The sequence below is a fragment of the Mastigoproctus giganteus genome, chromosome 2, assembly GCF_048544385.1.
Source record: "Mastigoproctus giganteus isolate SK-2022 chromosome 2, ASM4854438v1, whole genome shotgun sequence".
NCBI lineage: Eukaryota > Metazoa > Arthropoda > Arachnida > Uropygi > Thelyphonidae > Mastigoproctus > Mastigoproctus giganteus.
Genome location: NC_143576.1, coordinates 209,381,761 through 209,408,714, shown reverse-complemented (window position 1 = coordinate 209,408,714; position 26,954 = coordinate 209,381,761). Strand labels below are relative to the sequence as shown.

General features: G+C 35.7%; 1 protein-coding gene across 1 annotated transcript in view; it reads left to right on the top strand.

Annotated features, from left to right (window-relative positions):
• Positions 1–26,954, top strand: part of LOC150090021 (protein fantom-like) — a 234,503-nt gene that overhangs the window by 134,878 nt on the left and 72,671 nt on the right. Inside the window, exons 16-20 of the mRNA XM_090390151.1 lie at positions 46–186; positions 14,302–14,499; positions 14,903–14,971; positions 18,067–18,141; positions 20,665–20,780. Of these exons, the coding sequence (XP_090246277.1) occupies positions 46–186; positions 14,302–14,499; positions 14,903–14,971; positions 18,067–18,141; positions 20,665–20,780 (599 nt within the window). The remainder of the gene's footprint in view (positions 1–45; positions 187–14,301; positions 14,500–14,902; positions 14,972–18,066; positions 18,142–20,664; positions 20,781–26,954) is intronic.

The window sequence follows — 26,954 nt, the reverse complement described above, 5'->3', positions numbered from 1 at the left end:
TGTATTTTCATTCATATATACTTGTCCATTATTTATATTCATAAGGAGGGAGAAATAGATTTTTCTGAATTGGAAGAAGCCTTGGCACTAATAAAAGCACGAAAAGAGAAAGTGGATCAAAAGCTAGATTTTCTCCAGGATGTAACAGTCAGCAGTAATAAAGATATAGAGCAACAGCTGAAACAAGTAAGAACTGAATGTTAGTTAATTTTGGCTGAATGTATTAGCTAAATTTATTCATTATATATGTAAAAACTTACTACATATTTAAGTCCTTTTCCTGCTATTTGTTTCAGTCAATTTGTTCTCATTGTGATAAGGACATTATATTGAGAACAAATTGATCCCCTATGAGGGAAATATCGGATAATTGTACATCAGCATTGATTAGTGGTACAGCAGTGTAAATAGGTTGTGGGATTGATGGAGAAGATGGCCTGGACTACATAGTACAATAAATAAATAAAAAAATATATATATATATATTTGTTTCATAACAGAGTTTCTAGTAATTGATTGTAATAACTAACAATTATAAAGATTTAATTAAGTTAACCACTTGACGGTGTTTGGTACATACACCATGGTTTTGTTTTGGACACAAATGTTTGCTAAACTGTTGTAGCGTTATGTAATTTTCCCATAAAATGTTATTTTTCTATAATCATAATTTGGTTGCTGAACACTAGATAGCTTTACATAACATCATCTTAATAATATTAGCATATGCTTTACTCTTCACATGGATGCATATGTAAAGATTTCTTTGAATAGAATTGGGATTTTTGCTTTTATTATTTTTATTATTGCTAAATGTAATGAAAACACAATATAGCAATACTAGTAGTAGTAATAGAGGCATGTGATGCAAGAAAGCAAATGTATGAGATTATGTAGTATCAGCCAAAAAAAAATAATTTCACATAACCATTCCCTCTAAAAGTTTGTCCAGTTGCGTCTTGAATTTATTTAAGCTATCAACTTCCACAACGACAAATGGAAGTTTGTTCCATCAATTAACCACCTGCTGACTAAAGGCAAATTTCCATACATCTATTCTACAACTGTCTTTCCTCAATTTGAATTTATGCCCCCTCAGGTTTGTAATCTGAGCAAGCGGAAGAATCTTATCAGCATTGAGCGTGCTCAACCCATTCAAGGCCTTATACACCTCAATCAGATCACCTCACAGGTGCCTAGTCTCCAGTCGCTGCAATTTGCAGAACTTAAGCCTTCCTTGGTAAGAGGACCCCTTCATTCCCCTCACCAATTTTGTTGCCCTTCTCTGTACATGCTCAAGTAACTCTACATCCTTCCTAAAATGAGGCCTCCAGACCTGTACGCAGTACTCAAGGCATGGCCTGACCATTGCCTTATACAAAGGGATAACACCTCCTTTTCCTTGCTAGCAAAATAGTAGTAGTAGTAGTAGTAGTGGCATGTGATGCAAGAAAGCAAGTGGATCCAGGACTTTCCCTGGATCCAAGGGTGCTCTGATAATTATAGCTAAAGGTTTACTTAGTTCCTTTGCCACCTCCTTTGAGATCCCATCAACCCCAGGTGCCTTTCTTATGTTTAACTTCAACAATTTCTCCTACACTTTGCTCTCAGTTATTATATAATCATTAAGCAACCTGTTAGACTTTGATAAACCTCTGGCATTTTCCTCCCATAATAAGTCCTTGTGTGAATGTAGATGCAAAATACTCATTCAGTTTGTCAGCTATCTGAGCAGGATCGTCAACAGTCAAATCACCAACATCAAGTAGACCAAACTGATTCATCCTCTTCCTTCTAGAGTTTACATAAGTAAAGAAATCTTTGTTGTTTTTCTTTGCATCCTTTGCCAAGGATTTCTCGTAAACAGCCTTTGCTTGCCTAACCTCCTTTGTGACTTGATTACAGACTAGCTTATATCTGCCATAGGCTTCTGTGTCACCTGATACTTTATATACATCCCATGCATTTTTCTTCTCTGCCACGAGTCTCATTAGTTCATCTGACATCCATTTAGGCCTAAACCTTGAACAATACTTCTTAATCAGTATGAAAAGCCTAGTAGCTTCACGATTAATTCCTTGAATGCTTCCCACTTATAATTTGCTGTTGGTGACATCATCACTGTACAGAATTTAAAAACTGTCTGAAACCACTGTAGTTACCTTTATGGAAGCAAAAGCCTTTCACTTTACACCTGATGGTAATTATATCTTTAAGTAAATCCCACATCAGTGCACTGTGATCACTTCCACCTATTGGTTCCTTTATCTGCAAATTCTTAATACACGAATAATCACTGCTGATAACCAGATCAAGAGTATTACCCTCTCTGGTTACCTCTCGAACATGCTGCTGTATAAGACAATCATCCAATAAATCCTCAAAAGTCTTGCTATTGTGCGAGTGACCAATCACAAGTTCCAGTTAATCTGGGAAGTTAAAATCCACCATTATAAGACATTCTGATTTACTGTCCCATTCTATTTCTCTGTACAATGGTTCATTGTACTCATTAGAGTCATTAGGCTTATAACACACTCCTACTCTTATTTTTGCTTTCCCTGTGCTTATGTCACACCAAACTGACTCAAAATTGCACTGTCTATCTATGTCAACTGGATGCACTTCCTTAGAGTTTGTGTTTCTTAATTAACAGCATAATCCCCTCTTCCCTTCCTATCATGTGTATCCTTTCTGTACACATTGTACTCCCCAAATTCCAATTCTGCTTTCCTAACATGTGTGACACCACATCTCTGATATTCCAACAATATCAGCGTGCCTCCGTAGCCAGGTGGGAAGGAGCAGCAGTGCATAGCACAATGTATTCTTCTTGATTAGACCGGGGTTCGAGCCCGTCACCACCAAATATGGAGGATGCGGAAAGGTCAGGGAATGACCACCGCATATTCCCAGCACTTCAAATTCATCAAATTTGTTTATTATACTTCTAGCTATTGGTGTACATGCAAGTATACATGCACCTATTCTTATTCTTAATTACCCTAACACAGCCCATGTATTTATTTGTTTCATTACTGCCATCAGTCCCTGAAACCCCCAGCATCCCACCCTCCAGGCCACTTCTCATTCTAATAGAATTAGTGCAAGAATCACCTTCACCTCTGCCTGTGGCTACTTTTAACCTTTTAGTCTGTGAATCTCCCCAAGCTAGCAGTTTTCCGACCCACCTAACGCTACCTTGATAGCATCTGTAAACACCCCTTCTATTTAAGTGTATGCCATCCCTGTAGAAGCAGTCTCTCCTGTTAATATGCACAGACCACGCTGAAAAAAATTCTACTCCATGAGCCTTGCACAATCCCTCCAGGGCCGAATTGATTGTCAAGGCTCTCATCATATAATCCCTCCAATCATGTCCTGGCAGAATTGTAGATACTTTCAAATTTAAACCTAACTCACAACTTTTTTTCAACATTGACCTGTATTTGTTAAGTAAATCTGCTGACCTACCCTTAATGTCATTAGTGCCAGCGTGTACAACAATATCACCGTTGTGCCCTTAAAAGATGATATCTGCTCTACAACATCATCAACTTTTGCCCCTGCCAGACATACCCTGGTCCTATTCCATCTATCCCTTTTACACAGTATATTACCTGTCTCCCTGACAATAGAGTCACTGACAGTAACTAACTCCTGTGGGACGCACATTCTGCCTTGAAGGTTGCTGCTGTGTTGCCTGATGCACAAGGGTGAGCTCTGGCGTTGAGTTGGGCTGCTGAAAGCTTGATGGGTTCCTCATATTAATTTCTTCGAAGGCATCTAACCTACACCTGAATCTAGTGCATGATATACATACATCTGATAACTCTTTGGATTTACAATAGAGAATCCATCTTATTAACTTGATTTGACCCCATTTCTGTCTCACCATTATACTAGAGTTGGTACAATAGTTTCTAGTTCCCTCCATGTTTTTATTTTTGCAAAAAATAGTAAAACTGCACTAAAATTAGAATTAAAAAAAAACTTCATTCCACGGGTTTCACTTTTAATGAAACACATATACATACGTATGGCCCAAAGATGTTATCCTTTCTCTGTATAGAAAGCAATAAAGATTAATAAAAGAACTTAAAGTTTATTAAAGGCTAATACACTGCCTTATCATCCAGACACCCCTTCATTGATGTTCATATTCTACCCAAGTACCATGTGTCAAACACAACAATAAATATGCTCCTAGGCTTTCGAGGAGACTCTGACACAGTTGTGAATACGAGGTGCCATGATTGACGGAGTTAACAGAAATACAGTGTGGGATGATAATAGGGTGCCACATAAGCAATGGGTCTGTATGATGTACTCTGAACATTCCAATGTCAGGAATTGATGTGAGCTGAAAATGGAAACAGATTAGTGCTGAAACTGTTGTGAAACGACCCAGAAACCTCTGAAGCTGACGGAATATGACAAGAGAGCCCTGCAAAGGATTGTCTGCTTGGGATGCAGGTCAGCATTGTTGCAGCATACATAAGCTCTCAGTGAGGTGATTGGGACATATGTCTGCACCAATACAGCATGCAGGGTGCTACATGATATGGGTCACCAGGGTCATACAGCTGTCTACAAACCACTAATCACCTCGACTAATGACAGAAGTTATTTAGCTTGGTGTAAGACTTGCTGTTCTTGGTCCATAGACCAAAGGAAAGCTGTGCTTTGGAGTGAAGAGTCATGGTATCTGGTTTGCTAGTCTGACAGTCATGCCTGAGTATGGCAGATTCCCAGAAAAGCTACCTGGTTGACTGTATTGTCCTGACAATGAAGTTTGGGAGATGCAGCATGAAGGTCTGCGCTGTTTTTCATAGTTTGCTCTGGGACCATTGGTTGTTAGGACAAAACCATCAATACCAAGGATAATAATACATTGCCTACATTGTGGTAGCACATTAGGGAATGGCCATACTTGTATCAGCAGGACAGTGCTCCATGTCATACTGCTGTCATTATGATAGACTGGTTTGAGGACATGAGGATTGAAAAATTGGACTTAACAATCCACAGCCCTAGCCTCAATCCCATAGAGAACCTCTGGGACGCATTGGATCATCAGGTACATGTGAAGAGACTCTGCCCAAAACCAGAGCTGAACTGGTTGCTGCTTTGAAGGCTGAATGGTGGAAAATATCAGAAGACATTTACAAAAGTTTGGTGGTGAGTGTTTCATGAAGACTAGAAGCTGTCTTAAAGGCTAAAATTTTCACATTATTAGTTTTCCTATAAATAAGTTATTTGTAGATATGCAGCTGTCCAGATATTTAATGGTAGAGTAATATGTATTTAAAGATTTGATTTCAAAGAAAGTTTTATTTGTTTTCAATTTTACTGCCAATAGTCTAGAAATGCAAGCCAAAACACTGTCCTCCCCTATCAATAAGTTGGTAAAAGCCACCTTCCTTGTCAGTCATAATTATAAAAGACCAATAAAGGCAGGTGCGAATATGCTTTGAACATAAAAACAGGTTCGTGTGGTAAAACTTGTTTTATACATATATTAGAAAAACAAAAATAAGTTTAGTTAATGTGCGTAGTGTATTATATTTCAGACCTGATTGATATTTTTTCTTAAATTAATTTAATTTTTTTTCTACAATTAATAGAAGTGAACAGTAAATATAATTATCTTCTTATCAATTAATTTCCAAGATTATAACTTTATAGAACAGTTAATTAAACTGTAGTTTTACTTTCTCTAAACTTATCCATTTAATTTAATTACAGCTGTATTTATTCTTTTTTATTTATTTATTTATTCCTCTATTCCTTTATTTATTTATTTATTTATTCCTTTATTTTATTTATTTATTTATTTATTTTTAGCTCTTTGAAAATGCTCCTGACCACCAAGTCTATACAACAGGATATATATATTTATTTATATATATAAATAAATAAATAAATAAATAAATATTATTTATATTTATATAAATATTAAATAAATAAATATTTATTTATTTATTTATTTATTTATTATTAGAATAATATTTATTCCTCTTCTCCCATATACTTTTTTTTTTAAATCTCTTTTCTCTCTATATACGTGTGTCCTCTTTACCATGTTCACAAGTCTTACATAATAATACATGAAAAGCATGCATGGCTGTCAAAATTCTGACAGTACTGCATTGAAACTACATTTAATTATTATTTTTATTATTATTTTTTTTTTCATACAAATTGTATGTAAAAAAGAAATACTAATTGCCAGATTTCTGTTTGTCTAATTTTAATGAAATTTGGGGTGGCTTGACAAATCTTTCTAAAAAAATAAATATAAAATTTCATGAAAATCCATTCACTGGGAGTCAAGTTGTTACATATATACAGATGTGGCAAAGGCAATAGGCACGTGTGTGTGTGTGTGTGTGTGTGTGTGTGTGTGTGTGTGTGTGTGTGTGTGTGTGTGTGTGCGTGTGTGTGCGCGCGCAAAGCATTAGTGCAAGTTTACGCATTGTACTGCCAAAGTGATTTATTTGTATGCTGATACAATACAGTGAGATGTTAAAACAAAATATTTAATACAATCATAGCAAAAACTATATGACTAAGAATAAATTTGGTACGTTGTGGGCTTAGTTTGGTAGCCAGAAACTTTCTATCACAAATTCCTAAGACCGAAGCATGTTTCTTCTTAACAGTTGAAAGTCTGCTTACTCCAAAGAGAATTCACAGATAGCAAGTTGCCCAACTGGGTCGGCGCCTCCGTAGCCAGATGGGAAGGAGCAGCAGTGCATAGCACACGCTTCTTGATTAGACCGGTGTTCGAGCCCGTCACCACTAAATAAGGAGGATGCGGAAAGGTCAGGGAATGACCACCGCATATTCACGGAGCAATATGGCCTTAGTTGCTAATGCTCCTAAAAACCAAATAACAAATAACAAGCCCAACTGGGTTATTGGATGCTTTAAGTTAAATATCATTTAGCTTTAACCAAAATATAATTGCATTTGGAGAACCAATTCATAATCCAGTAAAGCTATTAGAAGGATGCTTTTTGAACCAAATTGAAATAAATCGATTTCGGAAGGGGGGAAAATTTGTGGTACTTGGTATCTTTGAAGGTAGAGGTAAAGAAATAGATATTTTGCACATCATTTATATCAATTTTAGCATGAGAACCTAATGGATGCTATTATGAAAAAAGAGAGAATTGGTCAGTTGTTTTTGGAGAACTGACTAATGTGTAAGGAAACTTGAAATGTAACACATTATCTCAAATCATACTTGGCATTTTAGCAATTCCTCATGGCAGTGCGGAATTGCTAAAATGCCAAGGAATTTTACATTCTGTACTGAATATGAGGGAATATTCAGCCAGGTTAGAAAAACAAAAACTGAGTTCAGATCTCTTCTTGTGAAGCTTTGGAAATGCTCCTGACCACCAAGTCTATACAACAGGACCATTGTTATGGAAGAACTTTGACTTATCATTCCTGACAATGTGTGACGTCTGCAATAGTATCTTTCTTGAAGCATCTAATCATTTGGTCCAATTAGACAGTCCAAACAGATGTTTGCAGACAGAAAAATGTTAGTAGTAGTAGTATTGGCAAAGATGCAAGAAAGCAAGCTTATATAGCATCGTTAAAAAAAAAACCTACACAGTTCACCCATCTGTACCCTCCAAGAATTTGTCTAATTCTTCCTTGAATTTATTCAACCCATCCACTTCCACAACGGATGGAAGCTTGTTCCAACAATCAACCACCTGCTGGCTGAAGATTAACTTCTGCACATCTATCCTGCAACCATCCTTCCTCAACTTGAATTTACGCTCCTCATATGTGTAGTCTCAGCAAGTGGAAGAATGTCATTAACATTCAACTGACTCAATCCATTCAAGGCTTTAAACACATCAATCAGATCTCCCTATATGTGCCTAGTCTCAAGACACTACAATTTGCAGAACTGAAGCCTTTCTAGTTAAGAACACTCTTTCTTTCCTTCACCAGTCTGGTTGCCATTCTCTGTACCCGTTCCAGCAGATGTACATCCTTCCTAAAGTGAGGCCTCCTGACCTGTATACGGTACTCAAGATGTGGCCAAGCTATGGCCATATACAAAGGACTAATTACCTCCTTATCCCTCCTAGCAAAGTTTCTGTATATCATTGACAAAATCTGAGCTGTCCTGGCACCATGCCTGCAGTGCTCAGAAAATTTCACATCTGACTGCACAATTGTGCCCCATGTCTTTTTCATTCTCTACTACCCTGAATGTAGTACCACACAGTTAATGAGTTATTCTGGGGTTACTGCTACCCATATGCAGTACCTTGCATTTGTCAATGTTAAGCTTCAAATGCCATTTCTCAGCGCTAACCTAACCTAATTTTTCTAGATCTCGTTGCAGTAGCTCACCCTGATGACTGTTGTTAACCACCCTACCAATCTTTGTATCATCTGCAACCTTAGGCATTGAACCTGATGTATCTTCATCAATATCATTGATAAATATTGAAAACAACAATGGGCCTTGCACTGAACCCTTGGGAACTCCACTAATAACATTAGTCCATGAAGAGCAGTGCCCAGTGATAACTACTTTTCTGTCTTCTTCCACCTATCCACCCCTTTATCTGTAGCAGTAACTTGCCCTTAATGCTAAATTATTCCAGTTTCTAAATTATTTTTGCATCCGGTTCCTTGGTCACTGTATCATGGTAACCTCTCAAATTGATTAGACAAGACCACCCCTTTGCAGATCCATGCTGTGATTGCAATATAACTGCATGCCTGTCCAGCCTGCAGTACTTCTTAACCAGTGATTCCATTATTTCCCCTAGATCAGCTGTTAAACTAACAGGTCTGTAATTACTCATGTTACCTTTTGATCCCCCTTTATGAATTGGGAATGCATTCACACATCTCCAGTTCATAGGGACCTCCCCTGAATCCACGGATATGCTTATAATTGGGGCTAAGGATTTGCTTACCTCCTTTGCTGCCTCCCTTAATATAATTGGATAGATCCCGTCCACCCCATGTGCCTTTTTTATGTTCATCTTCAATAATTAGGTTAAGTAAGCTAAAGTTTAAAAGCATTCTGTACTAGTAAACAATCCTGTTGCTTTTATATTAATAATAAAATGTGTATTTTGCTATTGAAATTTAATTTGTGGACTTTAAAAAATTTTTTGCTTTTCTCCTGTTTTTTGTGAAGAACTCCATGCAGCTTTTCGAAATCTCAATCGAATCTAGCTTTTCGAAAGTCAAAAGTTGGCCAGTACTCATATGAAGGAATTTAGCGGAGATTAGAAGTCTGCATGGGCCTAAATTTTTTATTTTTACCCGGCCCAGCCTGAAGTCTAGACAGCCCGACCCGAGACCGATTTTTTTCCCAAAGAACCGATTTTTACCACACTCTGATTGAAACTTCTTATATAAATAAAATCTCTAGCATTACTTTGAAGTTTCATAATAATAAAAAAAAATAAACTTTCAGATTCAAAATTCAATATTAATAATTATCCAAAATAATTATTAAATTAATTATATAAAAAAAAGAAAATGTAATAAATTTTTGATTTACTATAGTTAATATAATTCCAAAACAAATATCGATTCCTCTACTTAAATTAAAAAATAATTAAATTCCAAAACCTCTACTTAAATTAAAAAATTAGAACTGACTGTCACTTTTGTCACAGGCAATTCTCATTCTATTAATGATGTGTAAGCATTCCCCTTACCTGTGTTTCTAAATTATTGGTAAGTATTGTATATAGCAAAGAAGCAGTTAGAAAGTGTTACAAGTGAATTTCAATTCTTAGAATTGAAAGTAGGTCAACCCAAAATCTTGGCTGTAGTAGAACTAGGGATTAACAGTATCACTCTTTTAATAAATACTGTACACATACAACTAAAAAGAAACCCATTGCCAGCAGACATAATGACTCATATACCCTTGATGTAATGTAAATTGCAACTATGCCCGCCTAAGGGTAAAGGCTACTTTACTGAGCAAAAAAACAGACCGGATCATTTCCAAGGAAGAGTACAAATTTCAGTGTATTTTGGAGACATTGGCAAAGTGCCTCTTATTGGTCAATTAAAAGTGTCAACAGACACAAATACACATTTTTTCTAAAAAAACCTTTAAGAATTTAAATGCATAACAAAATATTTAAAAATATATACTGTGTGATTATAAAGTAAGTTTCCCTGTTCAGAAGACCCTAGTGTCAAATGGTTAGAGATAGCGCTGTGAAAATCGGTGGGTATGTAGTAGTAGTAGTGATGGCATGTGATGCAAGAAAGCAAGTGTATGAGCTTATGCAGCATCAGCCAAAAAAAAAAAAAAAAATCACACCATTCCCTCCAAATGCCTGTCCAGTTCCTCCTTAAATTTATTCAACCTATCAACTTCCACAACGACAGATGGAAGTTTGTTCCAGCAATTAACCACCCGCTGGCTAAAGGCAAATTTCTACGCATCTATTCTACATCTGTCCTTTCTTAATTTGAATTTATGCCCCCTTAGGTTCGTAATCTGAACAAGTGGAAGGATCCCATCAGAATTCAGCATGCTCAACCCATTCAAGGCCTTATACACCTCAATCAGATCACCGCACAGGTGCCTAGTCTCCAGCCACTGCAATTTGCAGAACTTAAGCCTCTCTTGGTAAGAGGATCCCTTCATTCCCCTCACCAATCTTGTTGCCCTTCTCTGTACATGCTCAAGCAAATCTACATCCTTCCTAAAATGAGGCCTCCAGACCTGTACGCAGTACTCAAGGCATGGCCTGACCATTGCCTTATACAGAGGGACAATCACCTCCTTTTCCCTGCTAGCAAAATTCCTATATATTATTGACAAAATCCCATGACCTGCCCTGGCAGCCTGTCTGCATTGCTCAGAAAACTTAATATCTGACTGCACAATTACTCCCAGATCTTTTTCATTTTCTACCACCTTAAGTGTAGTACCACACAGTTGGTACGTTTCTCTGGGGTTACTTCTAACCATATGCACTACTTTGCATTTGTCAAGGTTAAACTTCAGTTGCCACTTCTTAGCCCATCTGCCCAAATTATCTAGATCCTGTTGCAGTAGCACACTGCCATTACTGTCATTAACAACCCTGCCAACCTTTGTATCATCTGCAAACTTCGACATTAAGCCTGATATACCTTCATCAATATCATTGAAAAATATACAAAACAACAGTGGACCCAACACCGAACCCTGTGGGACTCCACTAATAACATTAGTCCACGAAGAGCAGCACCCATTGATTACCACCCTCTGTCTTCTCCCACTTAACCATCCTTTTATCCATTGTAGCAACTTACCTTTAATATCATTCTGCTCCAATTTGTACAATAGTCTTCCATGTGCAACAGTGTTAAAAGCTTTCCTGAAATTCAAATACATGATATCAAAATTATTTTTTGCATCCAGTTCCTTTGTAATTTGGGGTATAGGGAAGCGATTTGTAGGAGAAAAAAAATTAGTTCAAATCTCCGCCACCGGGGGGAAAGCGGCGCTGCACATATGTAAAAGTTGTCATTTACTTCAAGACATGCTGCTTACACAAATGGCATCCTGTTAGATAAAAGCAAAAAGGCTAGTGCCACCGTCAATAATTATGGCTCTGACAAAAAAGGAATGTGCTCTTTTAGTAAAACTATTCTACCAGAATAATAGTAACGCTAATGCAACAGTATGTGAATATCGGAAATTTGAAGGTTTGCGTAAAGGACCTTTGACATCAGTGGGGCTTTGAAAACTAATAAAGAAATTTGAAGCGACCAGGGAGTTAGGTGTAATTCCAAACAGGGAATGACCACGTATTGGAATGGAGGTAGTGGATGAAGTGATAGTTGCAGTGGTGAGAATGTGAAACACTACCAGTCAGTAGTGCCAGAGGAGTGTCAAGAGACTTGAACCTGCCTTGCTCTACAGTACGTAAAGTGCTTTGAATAATTTTATGCTGGTTCTCATACATGATTCACATAGTGCAAGAACTAAAGCCTTGGTCTACTATAAGCGCTTCAAATAATTTTCAAATAAGTGCTTCAAATAATTTTATGCTGGTTCCGTACAAGATTCACGTAGTGCAAGAATTAAAGTCTTGTGATCAGCAACAATGAATGACTTTGCTCTATGGAACTTGATGATTCATGGACTCGAATGATCTTGTGGTCTGGTGAAGCACATTTCACCCTTTGTGAGGCTGTAAATGTGCAAAACTGCTGAATATGGGGAACTTCTTGTCCACCTGCTGTGCATGAAAGACCACTACAAAGTCCATACGTTAGAGTATGGTGTGAATTCACAGCAGAGTTTATAATCGGACCATTTTTCTTTGAAGAGTCTACACCACATGGCCCCATAAGGTGTATGGTAATTAGTGCACAGTACTGCGCTCTTCTAAGAGATCACATTATTCCCTCTCTGCAAGAAAGGCAATGCTTGGAGACCTTAGTGTTTATGCAAGATGGTGCCCCTCCCCACGTTGTTCGACAAGTGTAGGAACTGCTCTGTTCAACTGATCGCATCATTTTTAGAGACTTTCTGCAGTTGTGGCCAGCCCGATCAGCAGATCTCAATCCCTGTGATTTTTGGCTATGGGGATACCTGAAAGACAGAGTTTACCGTAGCGGCATACAGACACTTGTCAATTTGAAAGCAAGCATTAAACAGCATGTAGCCAACATCCCCAAAGAGACGCTATGCGAAACTGTTGCACACAGTCCTCCGTTTTCAGAATGTCATCTCAAGTGAAGGAAAGCACATAGAACAATATCCGTAGATTTCTAAGTTCTGATATTAAAATCTAATCCTAAGTTAAATATTCAATCTCATGTTTACAGTATCAATTTCTCCCCTGGTGGCGAAAATGTGAACAATTTTTTTTTTCTTCTACAAATCACTTCCCCATACCCTAAATTACATACCCACTGATTTTCATGACCCTATCTCTAACCGTTTTGACCCTAGGGTCTCCTGAATAGAGAAACTTATTTTATAACCACCTGGTATATGTAGGAAATAGCCTGAAATGTTTGGAAATGACAATTCATTATGATTATTTGTACCCGAACATCGTTCATGTTACCTGGCCCCAGCCCGAACATCCTTCTTCTTACCCGGCCTGAGCCTGTGCAGACCTCTAGTGGAGATGCAAAAGAAGTTGGCTTGGATAATTAAGGAGGCTTATATGGTGGTTTATTTGGATTATGTAGTGAAGATTTCACTGCTGAAGAACTTTAATTTTGAAGCCAAAGAATGCAAGACAAGTTTGAAAAAATGCTAATATTGCAACTACCAAAAATTAATAACTACGGGCATGTCAGAAGTGTTTACTCATTTCGAAACAGCAGTGGCCATCTTTGCTGATCAAGGTGAAAACATGCAAAGGAGTGGCAGCAGAATTAACAGCAATATAGCAAAAACATATGAAAACATATGAATACTACACAGATGCTTTGTACATAAATGACTTTGGTTAATGACTTCACATACAACAGAAGAATCTTCATTGTCTGTGACCAACTAATATTAATAAAACAACAACAAAAATGTTCATCCCTTCTTTATTTGACAGTTTTCCCTTTCTTCTATGATTATAGCCCTAATGGGTATGGTTCCACATTATGTAAACCTGTGATGCATGATTAGTGTTTACTTTTATTATTATCCTGTTTTATAGTTAGGCTGTTATTATTATTACTAGTTTATGCAAAACAGTTAATTTGACTTTTTTCATTCTTACTGTATGACAACCTAACTATCACTGCACTTCAGATTTACTTCTAAATTTTTTTCAAGGACTTCATCTATCATCATAACATGGGAGTTTATCAAAAATTGCCATTTGCTTAATGATGTTTTGGTTAATGATTTATTTTCAAGGAATCTAGCTCTAATTATGTAAAGTATACCTGTAATGTAATTCTTTAATCATAATTAGCGATCACAATTAAAAAATTGTGATCACTAATATCCTATTAGTACAATTTATCATACCTCGTTTAGAAAGTATGAATAAATGATGCTGAATATCCATTTTAGGTAGTCGATTTAGCCACATATTACTTTAGTTCATATGTATTTGTTATTTTATGCATATTTGATTATACTTGGGTATAAAAAATGAAATGGAAATGAAATGAAATGAAAATAAAAAATGAACTGGTATTGAAATGAAAATAAAAAATGAACTGGTATTGAAATGAAAACACATTTTTGGAAACATTTGTTTCCATTTCAAGACTGTTTTGCTTTAAATTAGTTATTATATCTAGTAAAAATATTTTACCAATTAGGCTCAAGCAGAACATGCAGAAACTATATCAGAGCTCGAAAAGACACGTAATATGCTACTTCTTCAACATAAACTTAACAAAGATTGTCAGGCAGAAATTGAAATTGTCAGAGAAAAAGCAAATCAAATGGAGCTAGAATATCAAACAAAACTTGAAGAATATGCACAGCTACTAGATATTAGAGCAGCCCGAATAAAGGTCAGTAATTTTTATGTATCACTGATATTGTTTTTGATTTGAGTTTTTTTTTAATATTCTTTTAAAATATTAATTTTTAAAAATATATATATATTAATTTTTAAAAAAATATATTTTAAAAATATTAATTTTTAATATATTTTTAATAATGAATTATGGATATTCTATTTAAAATTTAAAGTTTTGAATAAATATATCACTAATATGGACGTATAAAGAATGGTATGTATAAAGTATTGTATCATCATATGTTTGTGATGTATTTTGGCACAACATTTTTAGAGTATATCAGAACTCTAAATTACTTAAAAGTTTTGGTATTGACATATTTTATTATGTGATATAATATATAAAAGGAAAAAAAGCCTTATTGAAATTTTACTTTATCATTGTTATATTTTAGAAACTGGAAAAGCAGTTAAATGATATTGCCTATGGAACAAAACAGTATAAAGTCACTGGAGCACAAGGTGTAAGTTTCTTTTATTTGTTACTAAAATTTGCTTCAGATGTATTCCGAAATTCAGATATTAACTTTAAATGCTATACTCTCAAAAGTATTTTTAAACCATACATCTCTTGACCATACATCTCTTGATACAAAATATAACATCTATTATGGGTTTCAGTATGGGCTTAGCATTTCAAAGATATTTGATTATAGAGTTTTATTGATTTGTTTGATGCCATATCATTCCATTCATTTGTAGGCAAACGTTACTGAAAAATCCATTTTATTCTTTCAAAGACAACTAGAACCACTTTTGAGAAAGGAGGGAACAATCATATAGGCAAAGAACACTTACAGAAAGAAATTAGCAATCCATGAAGTGGGATGTTATGCATCTTAACAGTTGTCTCTGCAGAAGTGTGTGTGTGTGTGTGTGTGTGTGTGTGTGTGTGTGTGTGTGTGTGTGTGTGTGTGTGTGTGTGTGTGTGTGTGTGTGTGTGTGTGTGGTCAAGAAATCAACAGAAGTGCCCTAAGTGTATCAACAGTGTAGAGAGTTGCACAACCTTGGTTTTTATGTTAGAGCTGCATTTCACGAGCCATAATTTCAGATATTGCTATATAAGTAACAGCCATATTTAAGAAGGAACAGAGTGAAGCAAAGCTGTTTATTAGTACTACTCTACATTGGCCAGTCATACATCCAGAATAAACACAGCCCTCATTGAGGCCAAAAAGGAGCCCACACATCAGTTTCCTGAAACATCCATTTTTCTTGAACTGTAATGGTGTCCAAGTATTGCTGAGAATAGTGTGTACAGTGTGTGTGTGTATATATATATATTATATATATGTATATATAAAAAGAATGCCATGGGTAATGCCCATGGCATTCTTTTAGTATGGCTATCTATCTGTTCAAAAGCCCCCAAGGAAGTAGCAGAGAGACGACCATGTGAAAGAAAGTCACCTTCCTATTTTATACTTTATATTATTATTAATTGATCGCCTATGGTTTCATGTTAATAGTTAACATGAAACCATAGGCGATCCAACACCTGCTAGTACAAATACAGCTAGCCAGTTAGTTAGGCCTTAATTACTGGTAATACTTCTCGCCAAAAAAAAAAAAAAAAAAAAAAAATTCCCTACCACTCGCAAACCAAAATCTATCAGGATCTTGATCTAATATATCAATGCACGTATAGTGTTTAATTGTTTATCCTACAATAGCATTAACGCCGCATAAAAGCAATATTGTTTGAAACAAATATAGAACATTAGTCTAAAAGTAGTGTTCAAAAAAAAAAAAAATATATATATATATATATACAGTGTGTATACACTATATATATATATATATATATATATATATATATATATATATATATATATATATATTTGTATATACTGTACACACTACTGTGCATAGTAAACATTCTAATATATAATAGCATTAGAATGTTTATTATGGAAATATTTTATATTCAGGCAAAGCAATTTAATTAATTAATTAATTAATACTAAGTTAAAGTCAACATTTCAAAGGTCAGCTTGCCTTCTGGTCTGGGAAGATGATTTCAGGCTTACAGAAATATATATCACTGACCAACCTTGTATCAGTCAGTCTGATATATGTTAGGAGTATATTTAGGCAACTATGCCCATGCAGCAGCTATGACCTCAAACAACTTTTATCTGAACAAATATGGACAGAACACAGTCTTTCACATCAAAAGGTTTGACACAGAAAACATTGAATTAATTAAACTTGATGCATAGCTCTCCTTCCTAATTCAGTGCTGAAACTTTAGGTATCTTCCCCAATGAGTTACACATAAAAGACTGTCCAAAGTGACAGATCACATGATTATCTGCATCATGGAAAATAGCCTTCTCTATTCAGCCATCAGAATGCAGCACTTCCAAGTATTTACCACTGCCTCTAATAGAGACAGACATCTCTCTTACTATCCAACCAACCTAACTTCCCTCCTACCACAATCTGTGTGCTCTCTGAATGATTCTCATGTAGGTCAGTCAGTGCTGTATATACTTCTGTCTCCCTTTATTTAAGAAGAAGAAGAAAAGGTGGTGTTCAGAATGTTGTCTTTAATTAAATCGTTTTAATTTCAATTACAAACATTTTCAAGCTGGTATATACAGTATTATGTTTGATATGATAACTGCCTAAGCCCATGATAACTGCGTAAACCTAGTTATGTCCTCGAACAGCTTTTATCTGAGAAAACACACAAATACAGGGTGTCACATAAATGTGTGTTGTACAAATTCTGAATATTTTTGGGGCTATGGTAGTTTGAATTTTAAAAAATGGCTATGAAGTTTTGAAGTGTAAAAAAAAAATAAATAAATAAAATGGTATTTGTCTGATTTTTATTTTTATTATAATTTTTTTTTGTTTTTATGATTCAGAATTCCACAGTAATTTTTTTTTGAAATTCAAAAACAGCCACAGTTTCCTAACCATTTAGAATCAGATTCATGAAACTCACAGAAATCACAATCCAGAATTTTTTCTGCATACTCTTGAAAAACTTGTCTATATATATGGAAATTTGTCATTCTACACATATGGATCGATGTTTGTTTATTGTGTACATCCTTTCAGTTCCAATGTAGCTAGAACCCAAATGAAATCTTAACATTTACACTATGTTACCAAAAAATATTCCAACATTAATAAACACAGTTTATACAAATTATTAGTTTTGCAGACATTTTAGACATTGTATGCAGGTGAAGAAAGTGTACTTTCTTTACCTGTGAATTTCTTGAAGTATATACTACTTTTGTTAAGACCCGCTGGTACTGTTCATAGAGTTTGTGTACTGATAATATATTCTTTTATTAAAGGTTATTATTTTCGTTATCATGTCATTGTAGTTTTCATCTGTTTAAAATATACTGTTTAAATACCTGATTAGTAACTACACTTTTGAGATTTACACTATAATTGTAAACTTTATATCCCATGAGTAAAAGGACTACACGAATGAATAAAGCACAGTTTTAGTATTTCACTCTCATTGAAACATTTGGCTATTGTTATTACTGACTGTTAATATGAAATTCTAAAAACAATTCTTTCATATTAGGATTCTGAATATATTATTGAAGAAGATATCCAATTGGGAAGAGGACAAAATTTATTTGAAATCCACATTCAGAAGGTAAATATATACATTTTACAATCATAAGTATTCAATCACTTCTTTACAAATATTGTGTACTGTTTTAGAAGTATCCCATGTAAGCCTTTATGCTCAGACATACCAATATAAATCTCATGGGTCTGCCTGTGCAGCATTATGTTAGAATCTAGTATGGATCATGGATCAGAATGTAGACACTTTCAGTGTGGAATGATGGTTCGATGTCACCTCAGTAACCTTTCTGTATGGACAACTGTGACTCATCCGAACCTTCTAAAATCTGTGGTAGATAGATGTTATTCAAAAAAGAAAGACTTGAAAATAGATACTTAAAATGATAAAGAAAGGGCTGGATGGCCTCACAAACAGTTTCAAGGGCCCACAGAAACATCCGTCAATAATTAAACCATTTAGGGAGCTGCACAGCTTTGGGTTCAGTGATAAGTAGAGTGGGGTAGCTACACATAAGCCCACTATCATAGTCAACAATGAAAAATAGCATTTGAAGTGTTGTTTTTCTCAATGTGCATAGATAGAACAATGGCAGAAAATGCTGTGGCATTATGAATCTCATGCAGTGTTTCATTTTGATAGATGTGTTTGAGTGTTGAAATTGCCTGGAGATCATATTCTCCGTTCATTTCAATCATGAAGTCAGGTGGAGGTCTGATATTATTGAACTGTTTCAGCTGTTTCATTGGTGATGCTTGAAATCACATGGTCCATGACCTACTTGAATATTTTGGACACTTATGCGCTACTTACCAAACACAGAAATACAGAAACAGGACTCATATCAGCTTTGTCATACAGCAAGGGGCTTAAGGGACTGACGAGCTTTTTAGTGTCTTTGCTTTTCTGTAGCTTAGAGTTTTGACCTCGATGCCACTGAACACTTGTGGCATGAACTGGGTCACCTGATTAGGGTGTAGCTGAATTGACCTTCTCAGCAAGCTTTGGCAACTGCTGGGAAGCAGTTGCCAAAGAAAAAAAAAAGGTAAACTGCAGCCATTATCAATCCACTGTAGGATGGAAGCCTCCTCAACAACTCATGCTGAGGGAAATGGACCATAATCTGCCACGCTGGTCCAGTGCGGGTTGGCAGATTGACCATGTTTAGCAGTCAGGGGCTTGAACCCCGGTCTACTCAAAGAGCGTGTGCTACTGCACTCCCGCTCCTGACCACTCGGCTACGTAGACCTGCAGGAAGAATGGAGACAAATTCCGACCTACACCTACTGGAATGCCCAGGAGGATTGAGGCTGCTATACATGCTAAAAGTGTCCCTACTGTGTATTAGGTTTTTAATTAAAAGCCCCTTTTGTAATTACTTGTGTGTGTGCAAATGCTTTTGGTTGTATAGAGTATGTTTCGTTTCATATAGTGTGTGTTAGTTGTCTGACGGCATTGGGGGTTCCCCCCATCTCCGGATGAACACACAACGGATGAACCCACCATCGCCTGTGCTTGCACTTCTAAGTTTTCGATGCAAAACACCTAACATGTATGCTTCGGCGTTATTTATAACCATAAATTGCACAGCTATATCATCCATCATCATGCAAAAATAAATTTTTTGAAGTATGTAAGAAGCGCATGTTGTGTTTCCATGGTTACCAAATATGTTTACGGTCATGTTTATGTTTCCATGGTTACCAAATATGTTTATGGTCATGTTTATGACCATAAACTTCTTATGACTTCTTAATTTTACGGTAACGTTTGTTATGTTATTTTTATGTTTAATTTTCATTGTGAATGGGTCTTTAGAGAATACAATATTATTTATTAACAATGCCATGTTTGCTATTTCATCACCAACCATTATATTAAAATAATATTAAATTACATTTTAATTTTATTCTTTAAAGTGCACTATCGGCTGCCCTAGGGATTTGGCCGCCTGCGTGCATGCACGCACTGCACACCTACCAGAACCAGCCCTGCGTATATTAATCCCTGGCAGCCCACTGTGATGGGTACATTGTATTGTACCTTTATATACAATAAAGATTAATTATAATATCGTAGCTTAACTTTCTGAACTGGGTAAAAAATTTTTTCCAATGCATGGATTGTGTTTTGTTTTTTTCCCCCCTTCTCCTCTCGCTGCAAGATAACATGATTTTTTTTTTTTTTTTAAATCACTAGAGCCAATGTACATTTGTTCTAAAATATTTATACTCAACAAATATAGGGCTATTAGAAAAAGACATTAATTCCAAAACTTAATTTTATTCATTAGCATACTCATGGTGGTGGTGGTCTGAAAATAAATTGGTAAAAAAGGACTTTATAACACATGTAGCAGTTGAATAGCTGTAAATGGTATTGTTTCTTTAAAATTAAATACAGAACCATTGAGTGGGAAACTAAACTGACTTTTTTACACTACTGATGGGAATGTTATTTTTGTTAAATCAGTTATAACGGCTTTTTGGCATTTTTTTTTTTTTTTTTTTGTTTAATAAAATCTCTTAATTTTCTGAAACTTTTAAATGCATTTAACTTACAAATATGTCAGTTGTAATTAATTTTTAGGTAATTTTGTCCAGTGATGGCCTGCATGCTCTAGAAGATAGTAGCCCCTCAACTTTTGTAACCTGGGCATTTTATGAATTTGAACTGCAATCAACTTCAGTAGTAAAAGGAGCAAAGTAAGGAAACCAAGCTGTATTCTTCCATTTGTGTTATATTCACGTTTTTTGTTTAAATCAACCAAGTATTTTAATGCATAACTTTGTTATTTTCTGTTATATAGTACATATATGTAACTTATATAGTACATGTATGTAATGTATGAGATGTGCTAGTTTTTGTGCTAGCACATCTCATCTGCCTAAGTTCTGTCATTTGCTTTTATCTTTCTTTTATGTTACTCGTGATCTGATATGCTGTTTAATAACAGAAAACATAGCATAATCCCCAGGAATAATTGTTGTGGGCAGTTATAATTTGTTAGTAACCATTTGCATTTAAGATAGAATCTAGTTTTGAAAAGAAGTCAGGTAACTGGAACCTGTTCAGGTGCAATTTATATTATAATGCCAAAAGCATTGAGACACTAATTAATAAACACATTTTTGCAGATATTGTTGAGAGCAGCATGTTCCTTCTTGAAAGTAGGATGCCATTTACAGTCAACATGCTGCACTGAAATGATGTCAGTGGATTTTAACTTAGGTGATTAGTTTAGAAATGGAAGAATTACCTCTATGATGTCTTGTAGAATGCTTCAGTGCTAATACACTCTCTGTTGTTGAATAACTATACAAATGGATTACAAGTATTCCACACCCTCGTAGACAAAATCAACAATCCAATGCACCACCGAATCGTAGGCCTGCAGATCTCAAGACCGACCCCCAAAATACATCAAATCAATAACCCTAATCTTTCAGCAAGAGAATACAATACCTCCGTATTTTAAAAACAATTTAAATGCTTTGAAACCAAATAAATCATAAATCCATACTTTTAATACTTTAAAAACTAATATTAAAACATTAATACTCCATTGAAACATTAAGAAACTAAAGAATTTTATTAGTTACTGAATTCTATTAGTTTTTAAAGTATTAAAAGTATAAATCCATTATTTATTTGGTTTCAAAGCATTTAAATTGTTTTTAAAATATGGAAGCATTGTATTCTCTCACTCAAAGGTTAGGGTTGGTGATTTGATGTATTTTGGGGTCGGTCTTGGGGTCCATGGGCCTCCGATTCCGTAGTGCATTGGATCATTGATTTTGCTTATGAGGATGTGGAGTACATGTAATCTACTTGTAAAGGAATAAGAGAAGTTTACCTCAATATGATACGTATGTAGAACACTTCCGTATGATACTCTCCAGAAATTAAAATGAAAATAATTAAAAAATCAAAAATCTTACATTACAATAAAAAATAATTAAAAATCAATTGAACACAGTAAAAAATTAATTTAACGAAAAAATTGCAAAACGATTTTCCTTGCTTATCGATAGGTTATACCTGGAGAGATTATAGAGGTTATACCTTTTTTGTTAAATTTATTTTTAATTATTTTTTACTGTAATGTAAGATTTTTGATTTTTTAATTGTTTTCATTTTAATTTCTGCAGAGTATCATACAGAAGTGTTCTACGTATCATATTGAGGCGAACTTCTATTATTCCTTTATAAATATTGATATCAAGGTAGAATGTATTGAGCTTTAGAGCTCTGGTTCATACTATCAAATTCATAATCTATTTGTAGTTATTCAACAACGGAGAGTATCAGCACTGAAGCGTTCTACAAGACATCATAGAGGTAATTCCTCCATTTTTAAACTAATTTATTTATTATTATTATTATTATTAAAATCAGTTTATTTCCCAGAAACCTTGGGTCACCCCGGGACGGCTCTGTGCCAGAAGGGTGTGAATATTTACAGACTAAGGTGCGAGGAATACAATGTACAATAAACAAGAGTACATGCGTGCTCGACCTGAGACTTTTATAGCATTAAATATACAATAATGTGCAAAATATACAGTAATATACAAAATATATGATTGCATGAAGACAAAAAGTCTGTCATATACAAATAGGCAAGTTAAAAAAAAAAAAAAAAAAAAAAAACAGTCTGTCATGTCCAGGAGCAGGTGAGTATTATAAGTTCATTATCTGGTAGCAGTTCTTGAGGATTTCCTTCCTGTAGGGCTTGTCTTCACAGAACCTATTAGGGTGGATCCTAAATTTATTGAAGATCCGAAAACAATTGTCTGGAAACGTTCCTCAGGGAATCAATGCTTGACAGCATAAGACGTAGAGGGAGACAGGAGTCGGGGTGCTCCCCTCTTGCCCTCCTAGGGCCAGAGATTAATGCGGATACCGATGGAGCATCACTTTACCTCGTTATAAGCCATGCAAGCGTGAGGACATTTTTTGTCATGATGATATGTCTCCAGGGAGTGGTGCCCAGATTTGCTTGTAGGATAGATCTGGAGATAGTTAGGGGGTGGCCTACCACCCTGTTCATCGATCTAAGCAACCAGTACTCTAAACTGAGATACTTCTAAAGGTATGAGGCAGGGGCAAATGACCAAATTTCTGAAGCATAGAGAGGATTCAGCGTAAAATACCTCAGGATATAACGTAGAACGTATTGAGCCTTTGCTTCTGTGTTATCTATTAATTAAATAACATAGGTGATGGAATGCCAAAGGGCAGGACTCGGCATATGATCTCTGATCAGTTAATATTCATATTAGTATTGACAAAATGGCAAGGAAGCAAGTATTGCACAGTATCATCATTTACTCATAGGGAAATGATATAGCTGATGCTGTGTGATACTTGCTGATTTAAATTTTTTCAAACAACTCACTCCAACAACACCAGGTAGGAGTTTATTTCAACAATCAGTTACTCTCTGGCTGAAGGAAAATTTCTGAATATCTACTCATTGACCATCCTTTTTCATTTTAAATCTATCCTTTGTGTGTGTCATCTCAGAAAGGATAAAGATGCCATTAACATTTAGTTTACTCGAAACTTTTAAAGTCTTAAACGCTTCACTTAGGTCACTGTACAGGTCCATAGTTTCCAGATGCTGTAATTTATAGAATCCCAGTCTTTCTTGTTGAGAATGTCCTTTTGTTTCCTCATATTAATATTTGCAGCACCCTTTCTGAGATTTCCAAACCTGCATGTAGTATTTAAGGTGACTTAACTATTGATTTATATAGTGGGATAAGCACCTTTTAATCTCTGCTGGAAAAGTTCCTGTGGATCACAATGAGCGGTTCTGTTAGCTTGTCTGCACTGCTCAGAGATCTTTTTGGGCTTTTCAATTAACTCAGGTCATTTTTATTTATTATCAACTACCTTAAGTTTGTTTCTACCCAAATTGAATATTATTTGAGATTTCTACTAAAGTGCAGAACCTTGTATTTATCTGTGTTAAACTTCAGTTGCCATTTTTTATCCCATCTGCTTACTTTGTAGATCTTGAAATAGCATACCTTAATTAATATCATTACTCACCCTGCTCAGCTTTGTTTCATCATCAGCAAACTTAGATATTGTACTTGATATGCCTACAGTCAAAATTCAGTTATTAATATCATTACTAAATATTAAAAAGAATAAGGGACCTAACACCAAGCCCCACATAGCATTAGTCCACAAACATCAGTGGCCATTTACAACTACTCAGTGTCTCTTACTACTTAACCATTCCTTTATCTATAAATTGCTCCAGTTTATACAAAATTATATAAGCTGAAGTAATATAAACAATAATTTTTGTATTATAATTTATACTGTGGAATATCAAAAGCTTTACTGAAATCTAAGTATATGTTGTAAAAATTATTCTTTGTGTCCAGTTCTTTGTGGCTACCTAATAGTAGCAGATTGGTGAGGAATGATCTCCCCCTTAACAGACAGAATTAGCATTAGTTGAGGCAAATGATGCAAGAAAGCAAGCTTATACAGCATCAGCCAAAAAAAAAAAAAAAAAAAAAAAAAAATCCTTCCAATTTTACCCATCCATTCGTTCCAAATGTTTGTCTAGTTCTACCTTGAATTTATTTAAGCTATCAACACAACAACAAATGGAAGTCTGTTCCAGCAATCAACTACCCGCTGGCTAAAGGCAAACTTCAGCACATCTATTCTACAACTGTCTTTCCTCAGTTTGAATCTATGCCCCCTCAGGTTCTTAAGGCGCCTCCATAGCCAGGTGGGAAGGAGCAGCAGTGCGTAGCACATGCTTTTTGATTGGAGGATGCAGAAAGTTCAGGGAATGACCACCGCATATCCCAGAGCAATATGGCCTTAGTTGCTAATGCTCCTAAAAACCAAATAACAAACAAACAAAACAATCAGGTTCTTAATCTGAGCAAGCAGAAGTATCCTATCAGCATTGAGCCTACTCAAACCATTTAAGGCCTTGTACACCTGAATCAGATCATCTCATAGGTGCTCTCTTGCCTCAAGCCTCTCTTGGTAGGAGCAGCCCTTTCTTCCTCTCACCAATCTTGTTGCCCTTCTCTGTACTCCTTCTAGCAACTCTATATCCTTTCTAAAATGAGGCCTCCAGACCTGTATGCAGTACTCAAGGTGTGGCCTGATCATTGCCTTATACAAAGGGATAATAACCTCCTTGTATCTGCCAGCAAAATTCCTATATATCATTGAAAAAATTCCATGACCTGCTCTGGCAGCCCGCCTGCACTGCTTAGAGAACTTCATATCTGACTGCACAATTACCCCCAGGTCTTTTTCATTCTCCCCCTCCCTGAGTATAGTACCACACAGTTGGTACATTTCTCTTGAGTTACTCTTACCCGTATGCAGTACTTTGCAGTTGTCAATGTCAAACTTCAGTTGGCACTTCTCAGCCCATCTGCCTAATTTTTCTAGATCCTGTTGCAGTAGCATACTGTCTTTAGTGTCATTAACAACCCTGCCAACCTTTGTATCATCTGCAAACTTGCTCGTTAAGCCTGATATACCTTCATCAATATCATTGATAAATAAACAAAACAACAATGGGCCCAGCACCGAACCCTGGGGAACTCTGCTAATAACATTAGCCCACGTAGAGCAGTGTCCATTTATTACTACTCTCTGCCGTCTCCCAGTCAACCATCCCTTTATCCATTGCAGCAACTTTCAGTTTGTACAGCAGTCTTCCATGTGCAACAGTATCACAAGCTTTCCTGAAATCCAAGTTTATGATATCAAAATTATTTTTTGCATCCAGTTCCTTTGTGACCACATTGTAGTATCCAGTCAAATTAGTCAGACAAGACTTCCCCTTAACAAACGCATGCTGTGTCTGAGCTATTACTGCAGTCTTGTCTATGTGATCCTGCATCACTTCTTTAACCAGTGACTCCATTATTTTCCCTGGAACAGAAGTTAAACTAATAGATCTAGAATTATTTGTGTCACCCTTTGACCCCTCCCCCTTTGTGAATTGGGGATTCATTTGCACATCTCCAGTCCATGAGGAGCTCCCCTGAATCTAAGGATGCTCTCATAATTATGGCTAAGGGTTTGCTTACTTCCCTTGCTGCCCCTTTCAGTATAACTGTATAGATTCCATCTGCCCCAGGTGCCTTTTTTATGTTAACTTCAACAATTTCTCCTCCACTTTGCTCTCCATTATTACAAAATCATTTAGCTCCCTGTTAAAAGTTTAGTAGACTTCTGTCCTCCCCTTCCTTATAGAATTCCTCATGTGTGAATGTAGATGCAAAATTCTCATTCAGTTTGTCAGCTATCTGAGCAGGATCATCAACAGTCGAACCACCAACATCAAGTGGACCAATGTGATTCATTCCTTTCCTTCTAGAGTTTACATAAGTAAAGAAGTCTTTATTGTTTTTCTTTGCATCCTTTGCCAAGGATTTCTTGTAATCAGCCTTCGCTTGCCTAACCTCCTTTGTGAATTGATTATAGACTAGCTTATATCTGCCATAGGCTTCTGTGTCACATGATAATTTTTATGCATCCCACACATTTTTCTTCTCTGCTACAAGCTTTATTAATTCATCTGACATCCATTTAGGTCTAAATTTTGAACAGTATTTCTTAGTTGGTATGAAAAGCTGAGTAGCTTCCAAGAGATATGGGCCACGGGTGGCTTAAAAATTTATTCTTACTGAGATGACCTTGCCCTACATCTTTAACTGTCATCTCTATTATTAATTTCTCTGTTTCAGAACTCAAATTTTGAGCTTCCTATTGTATTTGTACTCTAGTGCTACATCTATTTGACACCAATTTGCCAGTTTGCAGGGAAGGTAAAATCTTGGAATAGCTTGTGGGGGCAGAGCTCACACCTCTGTGTA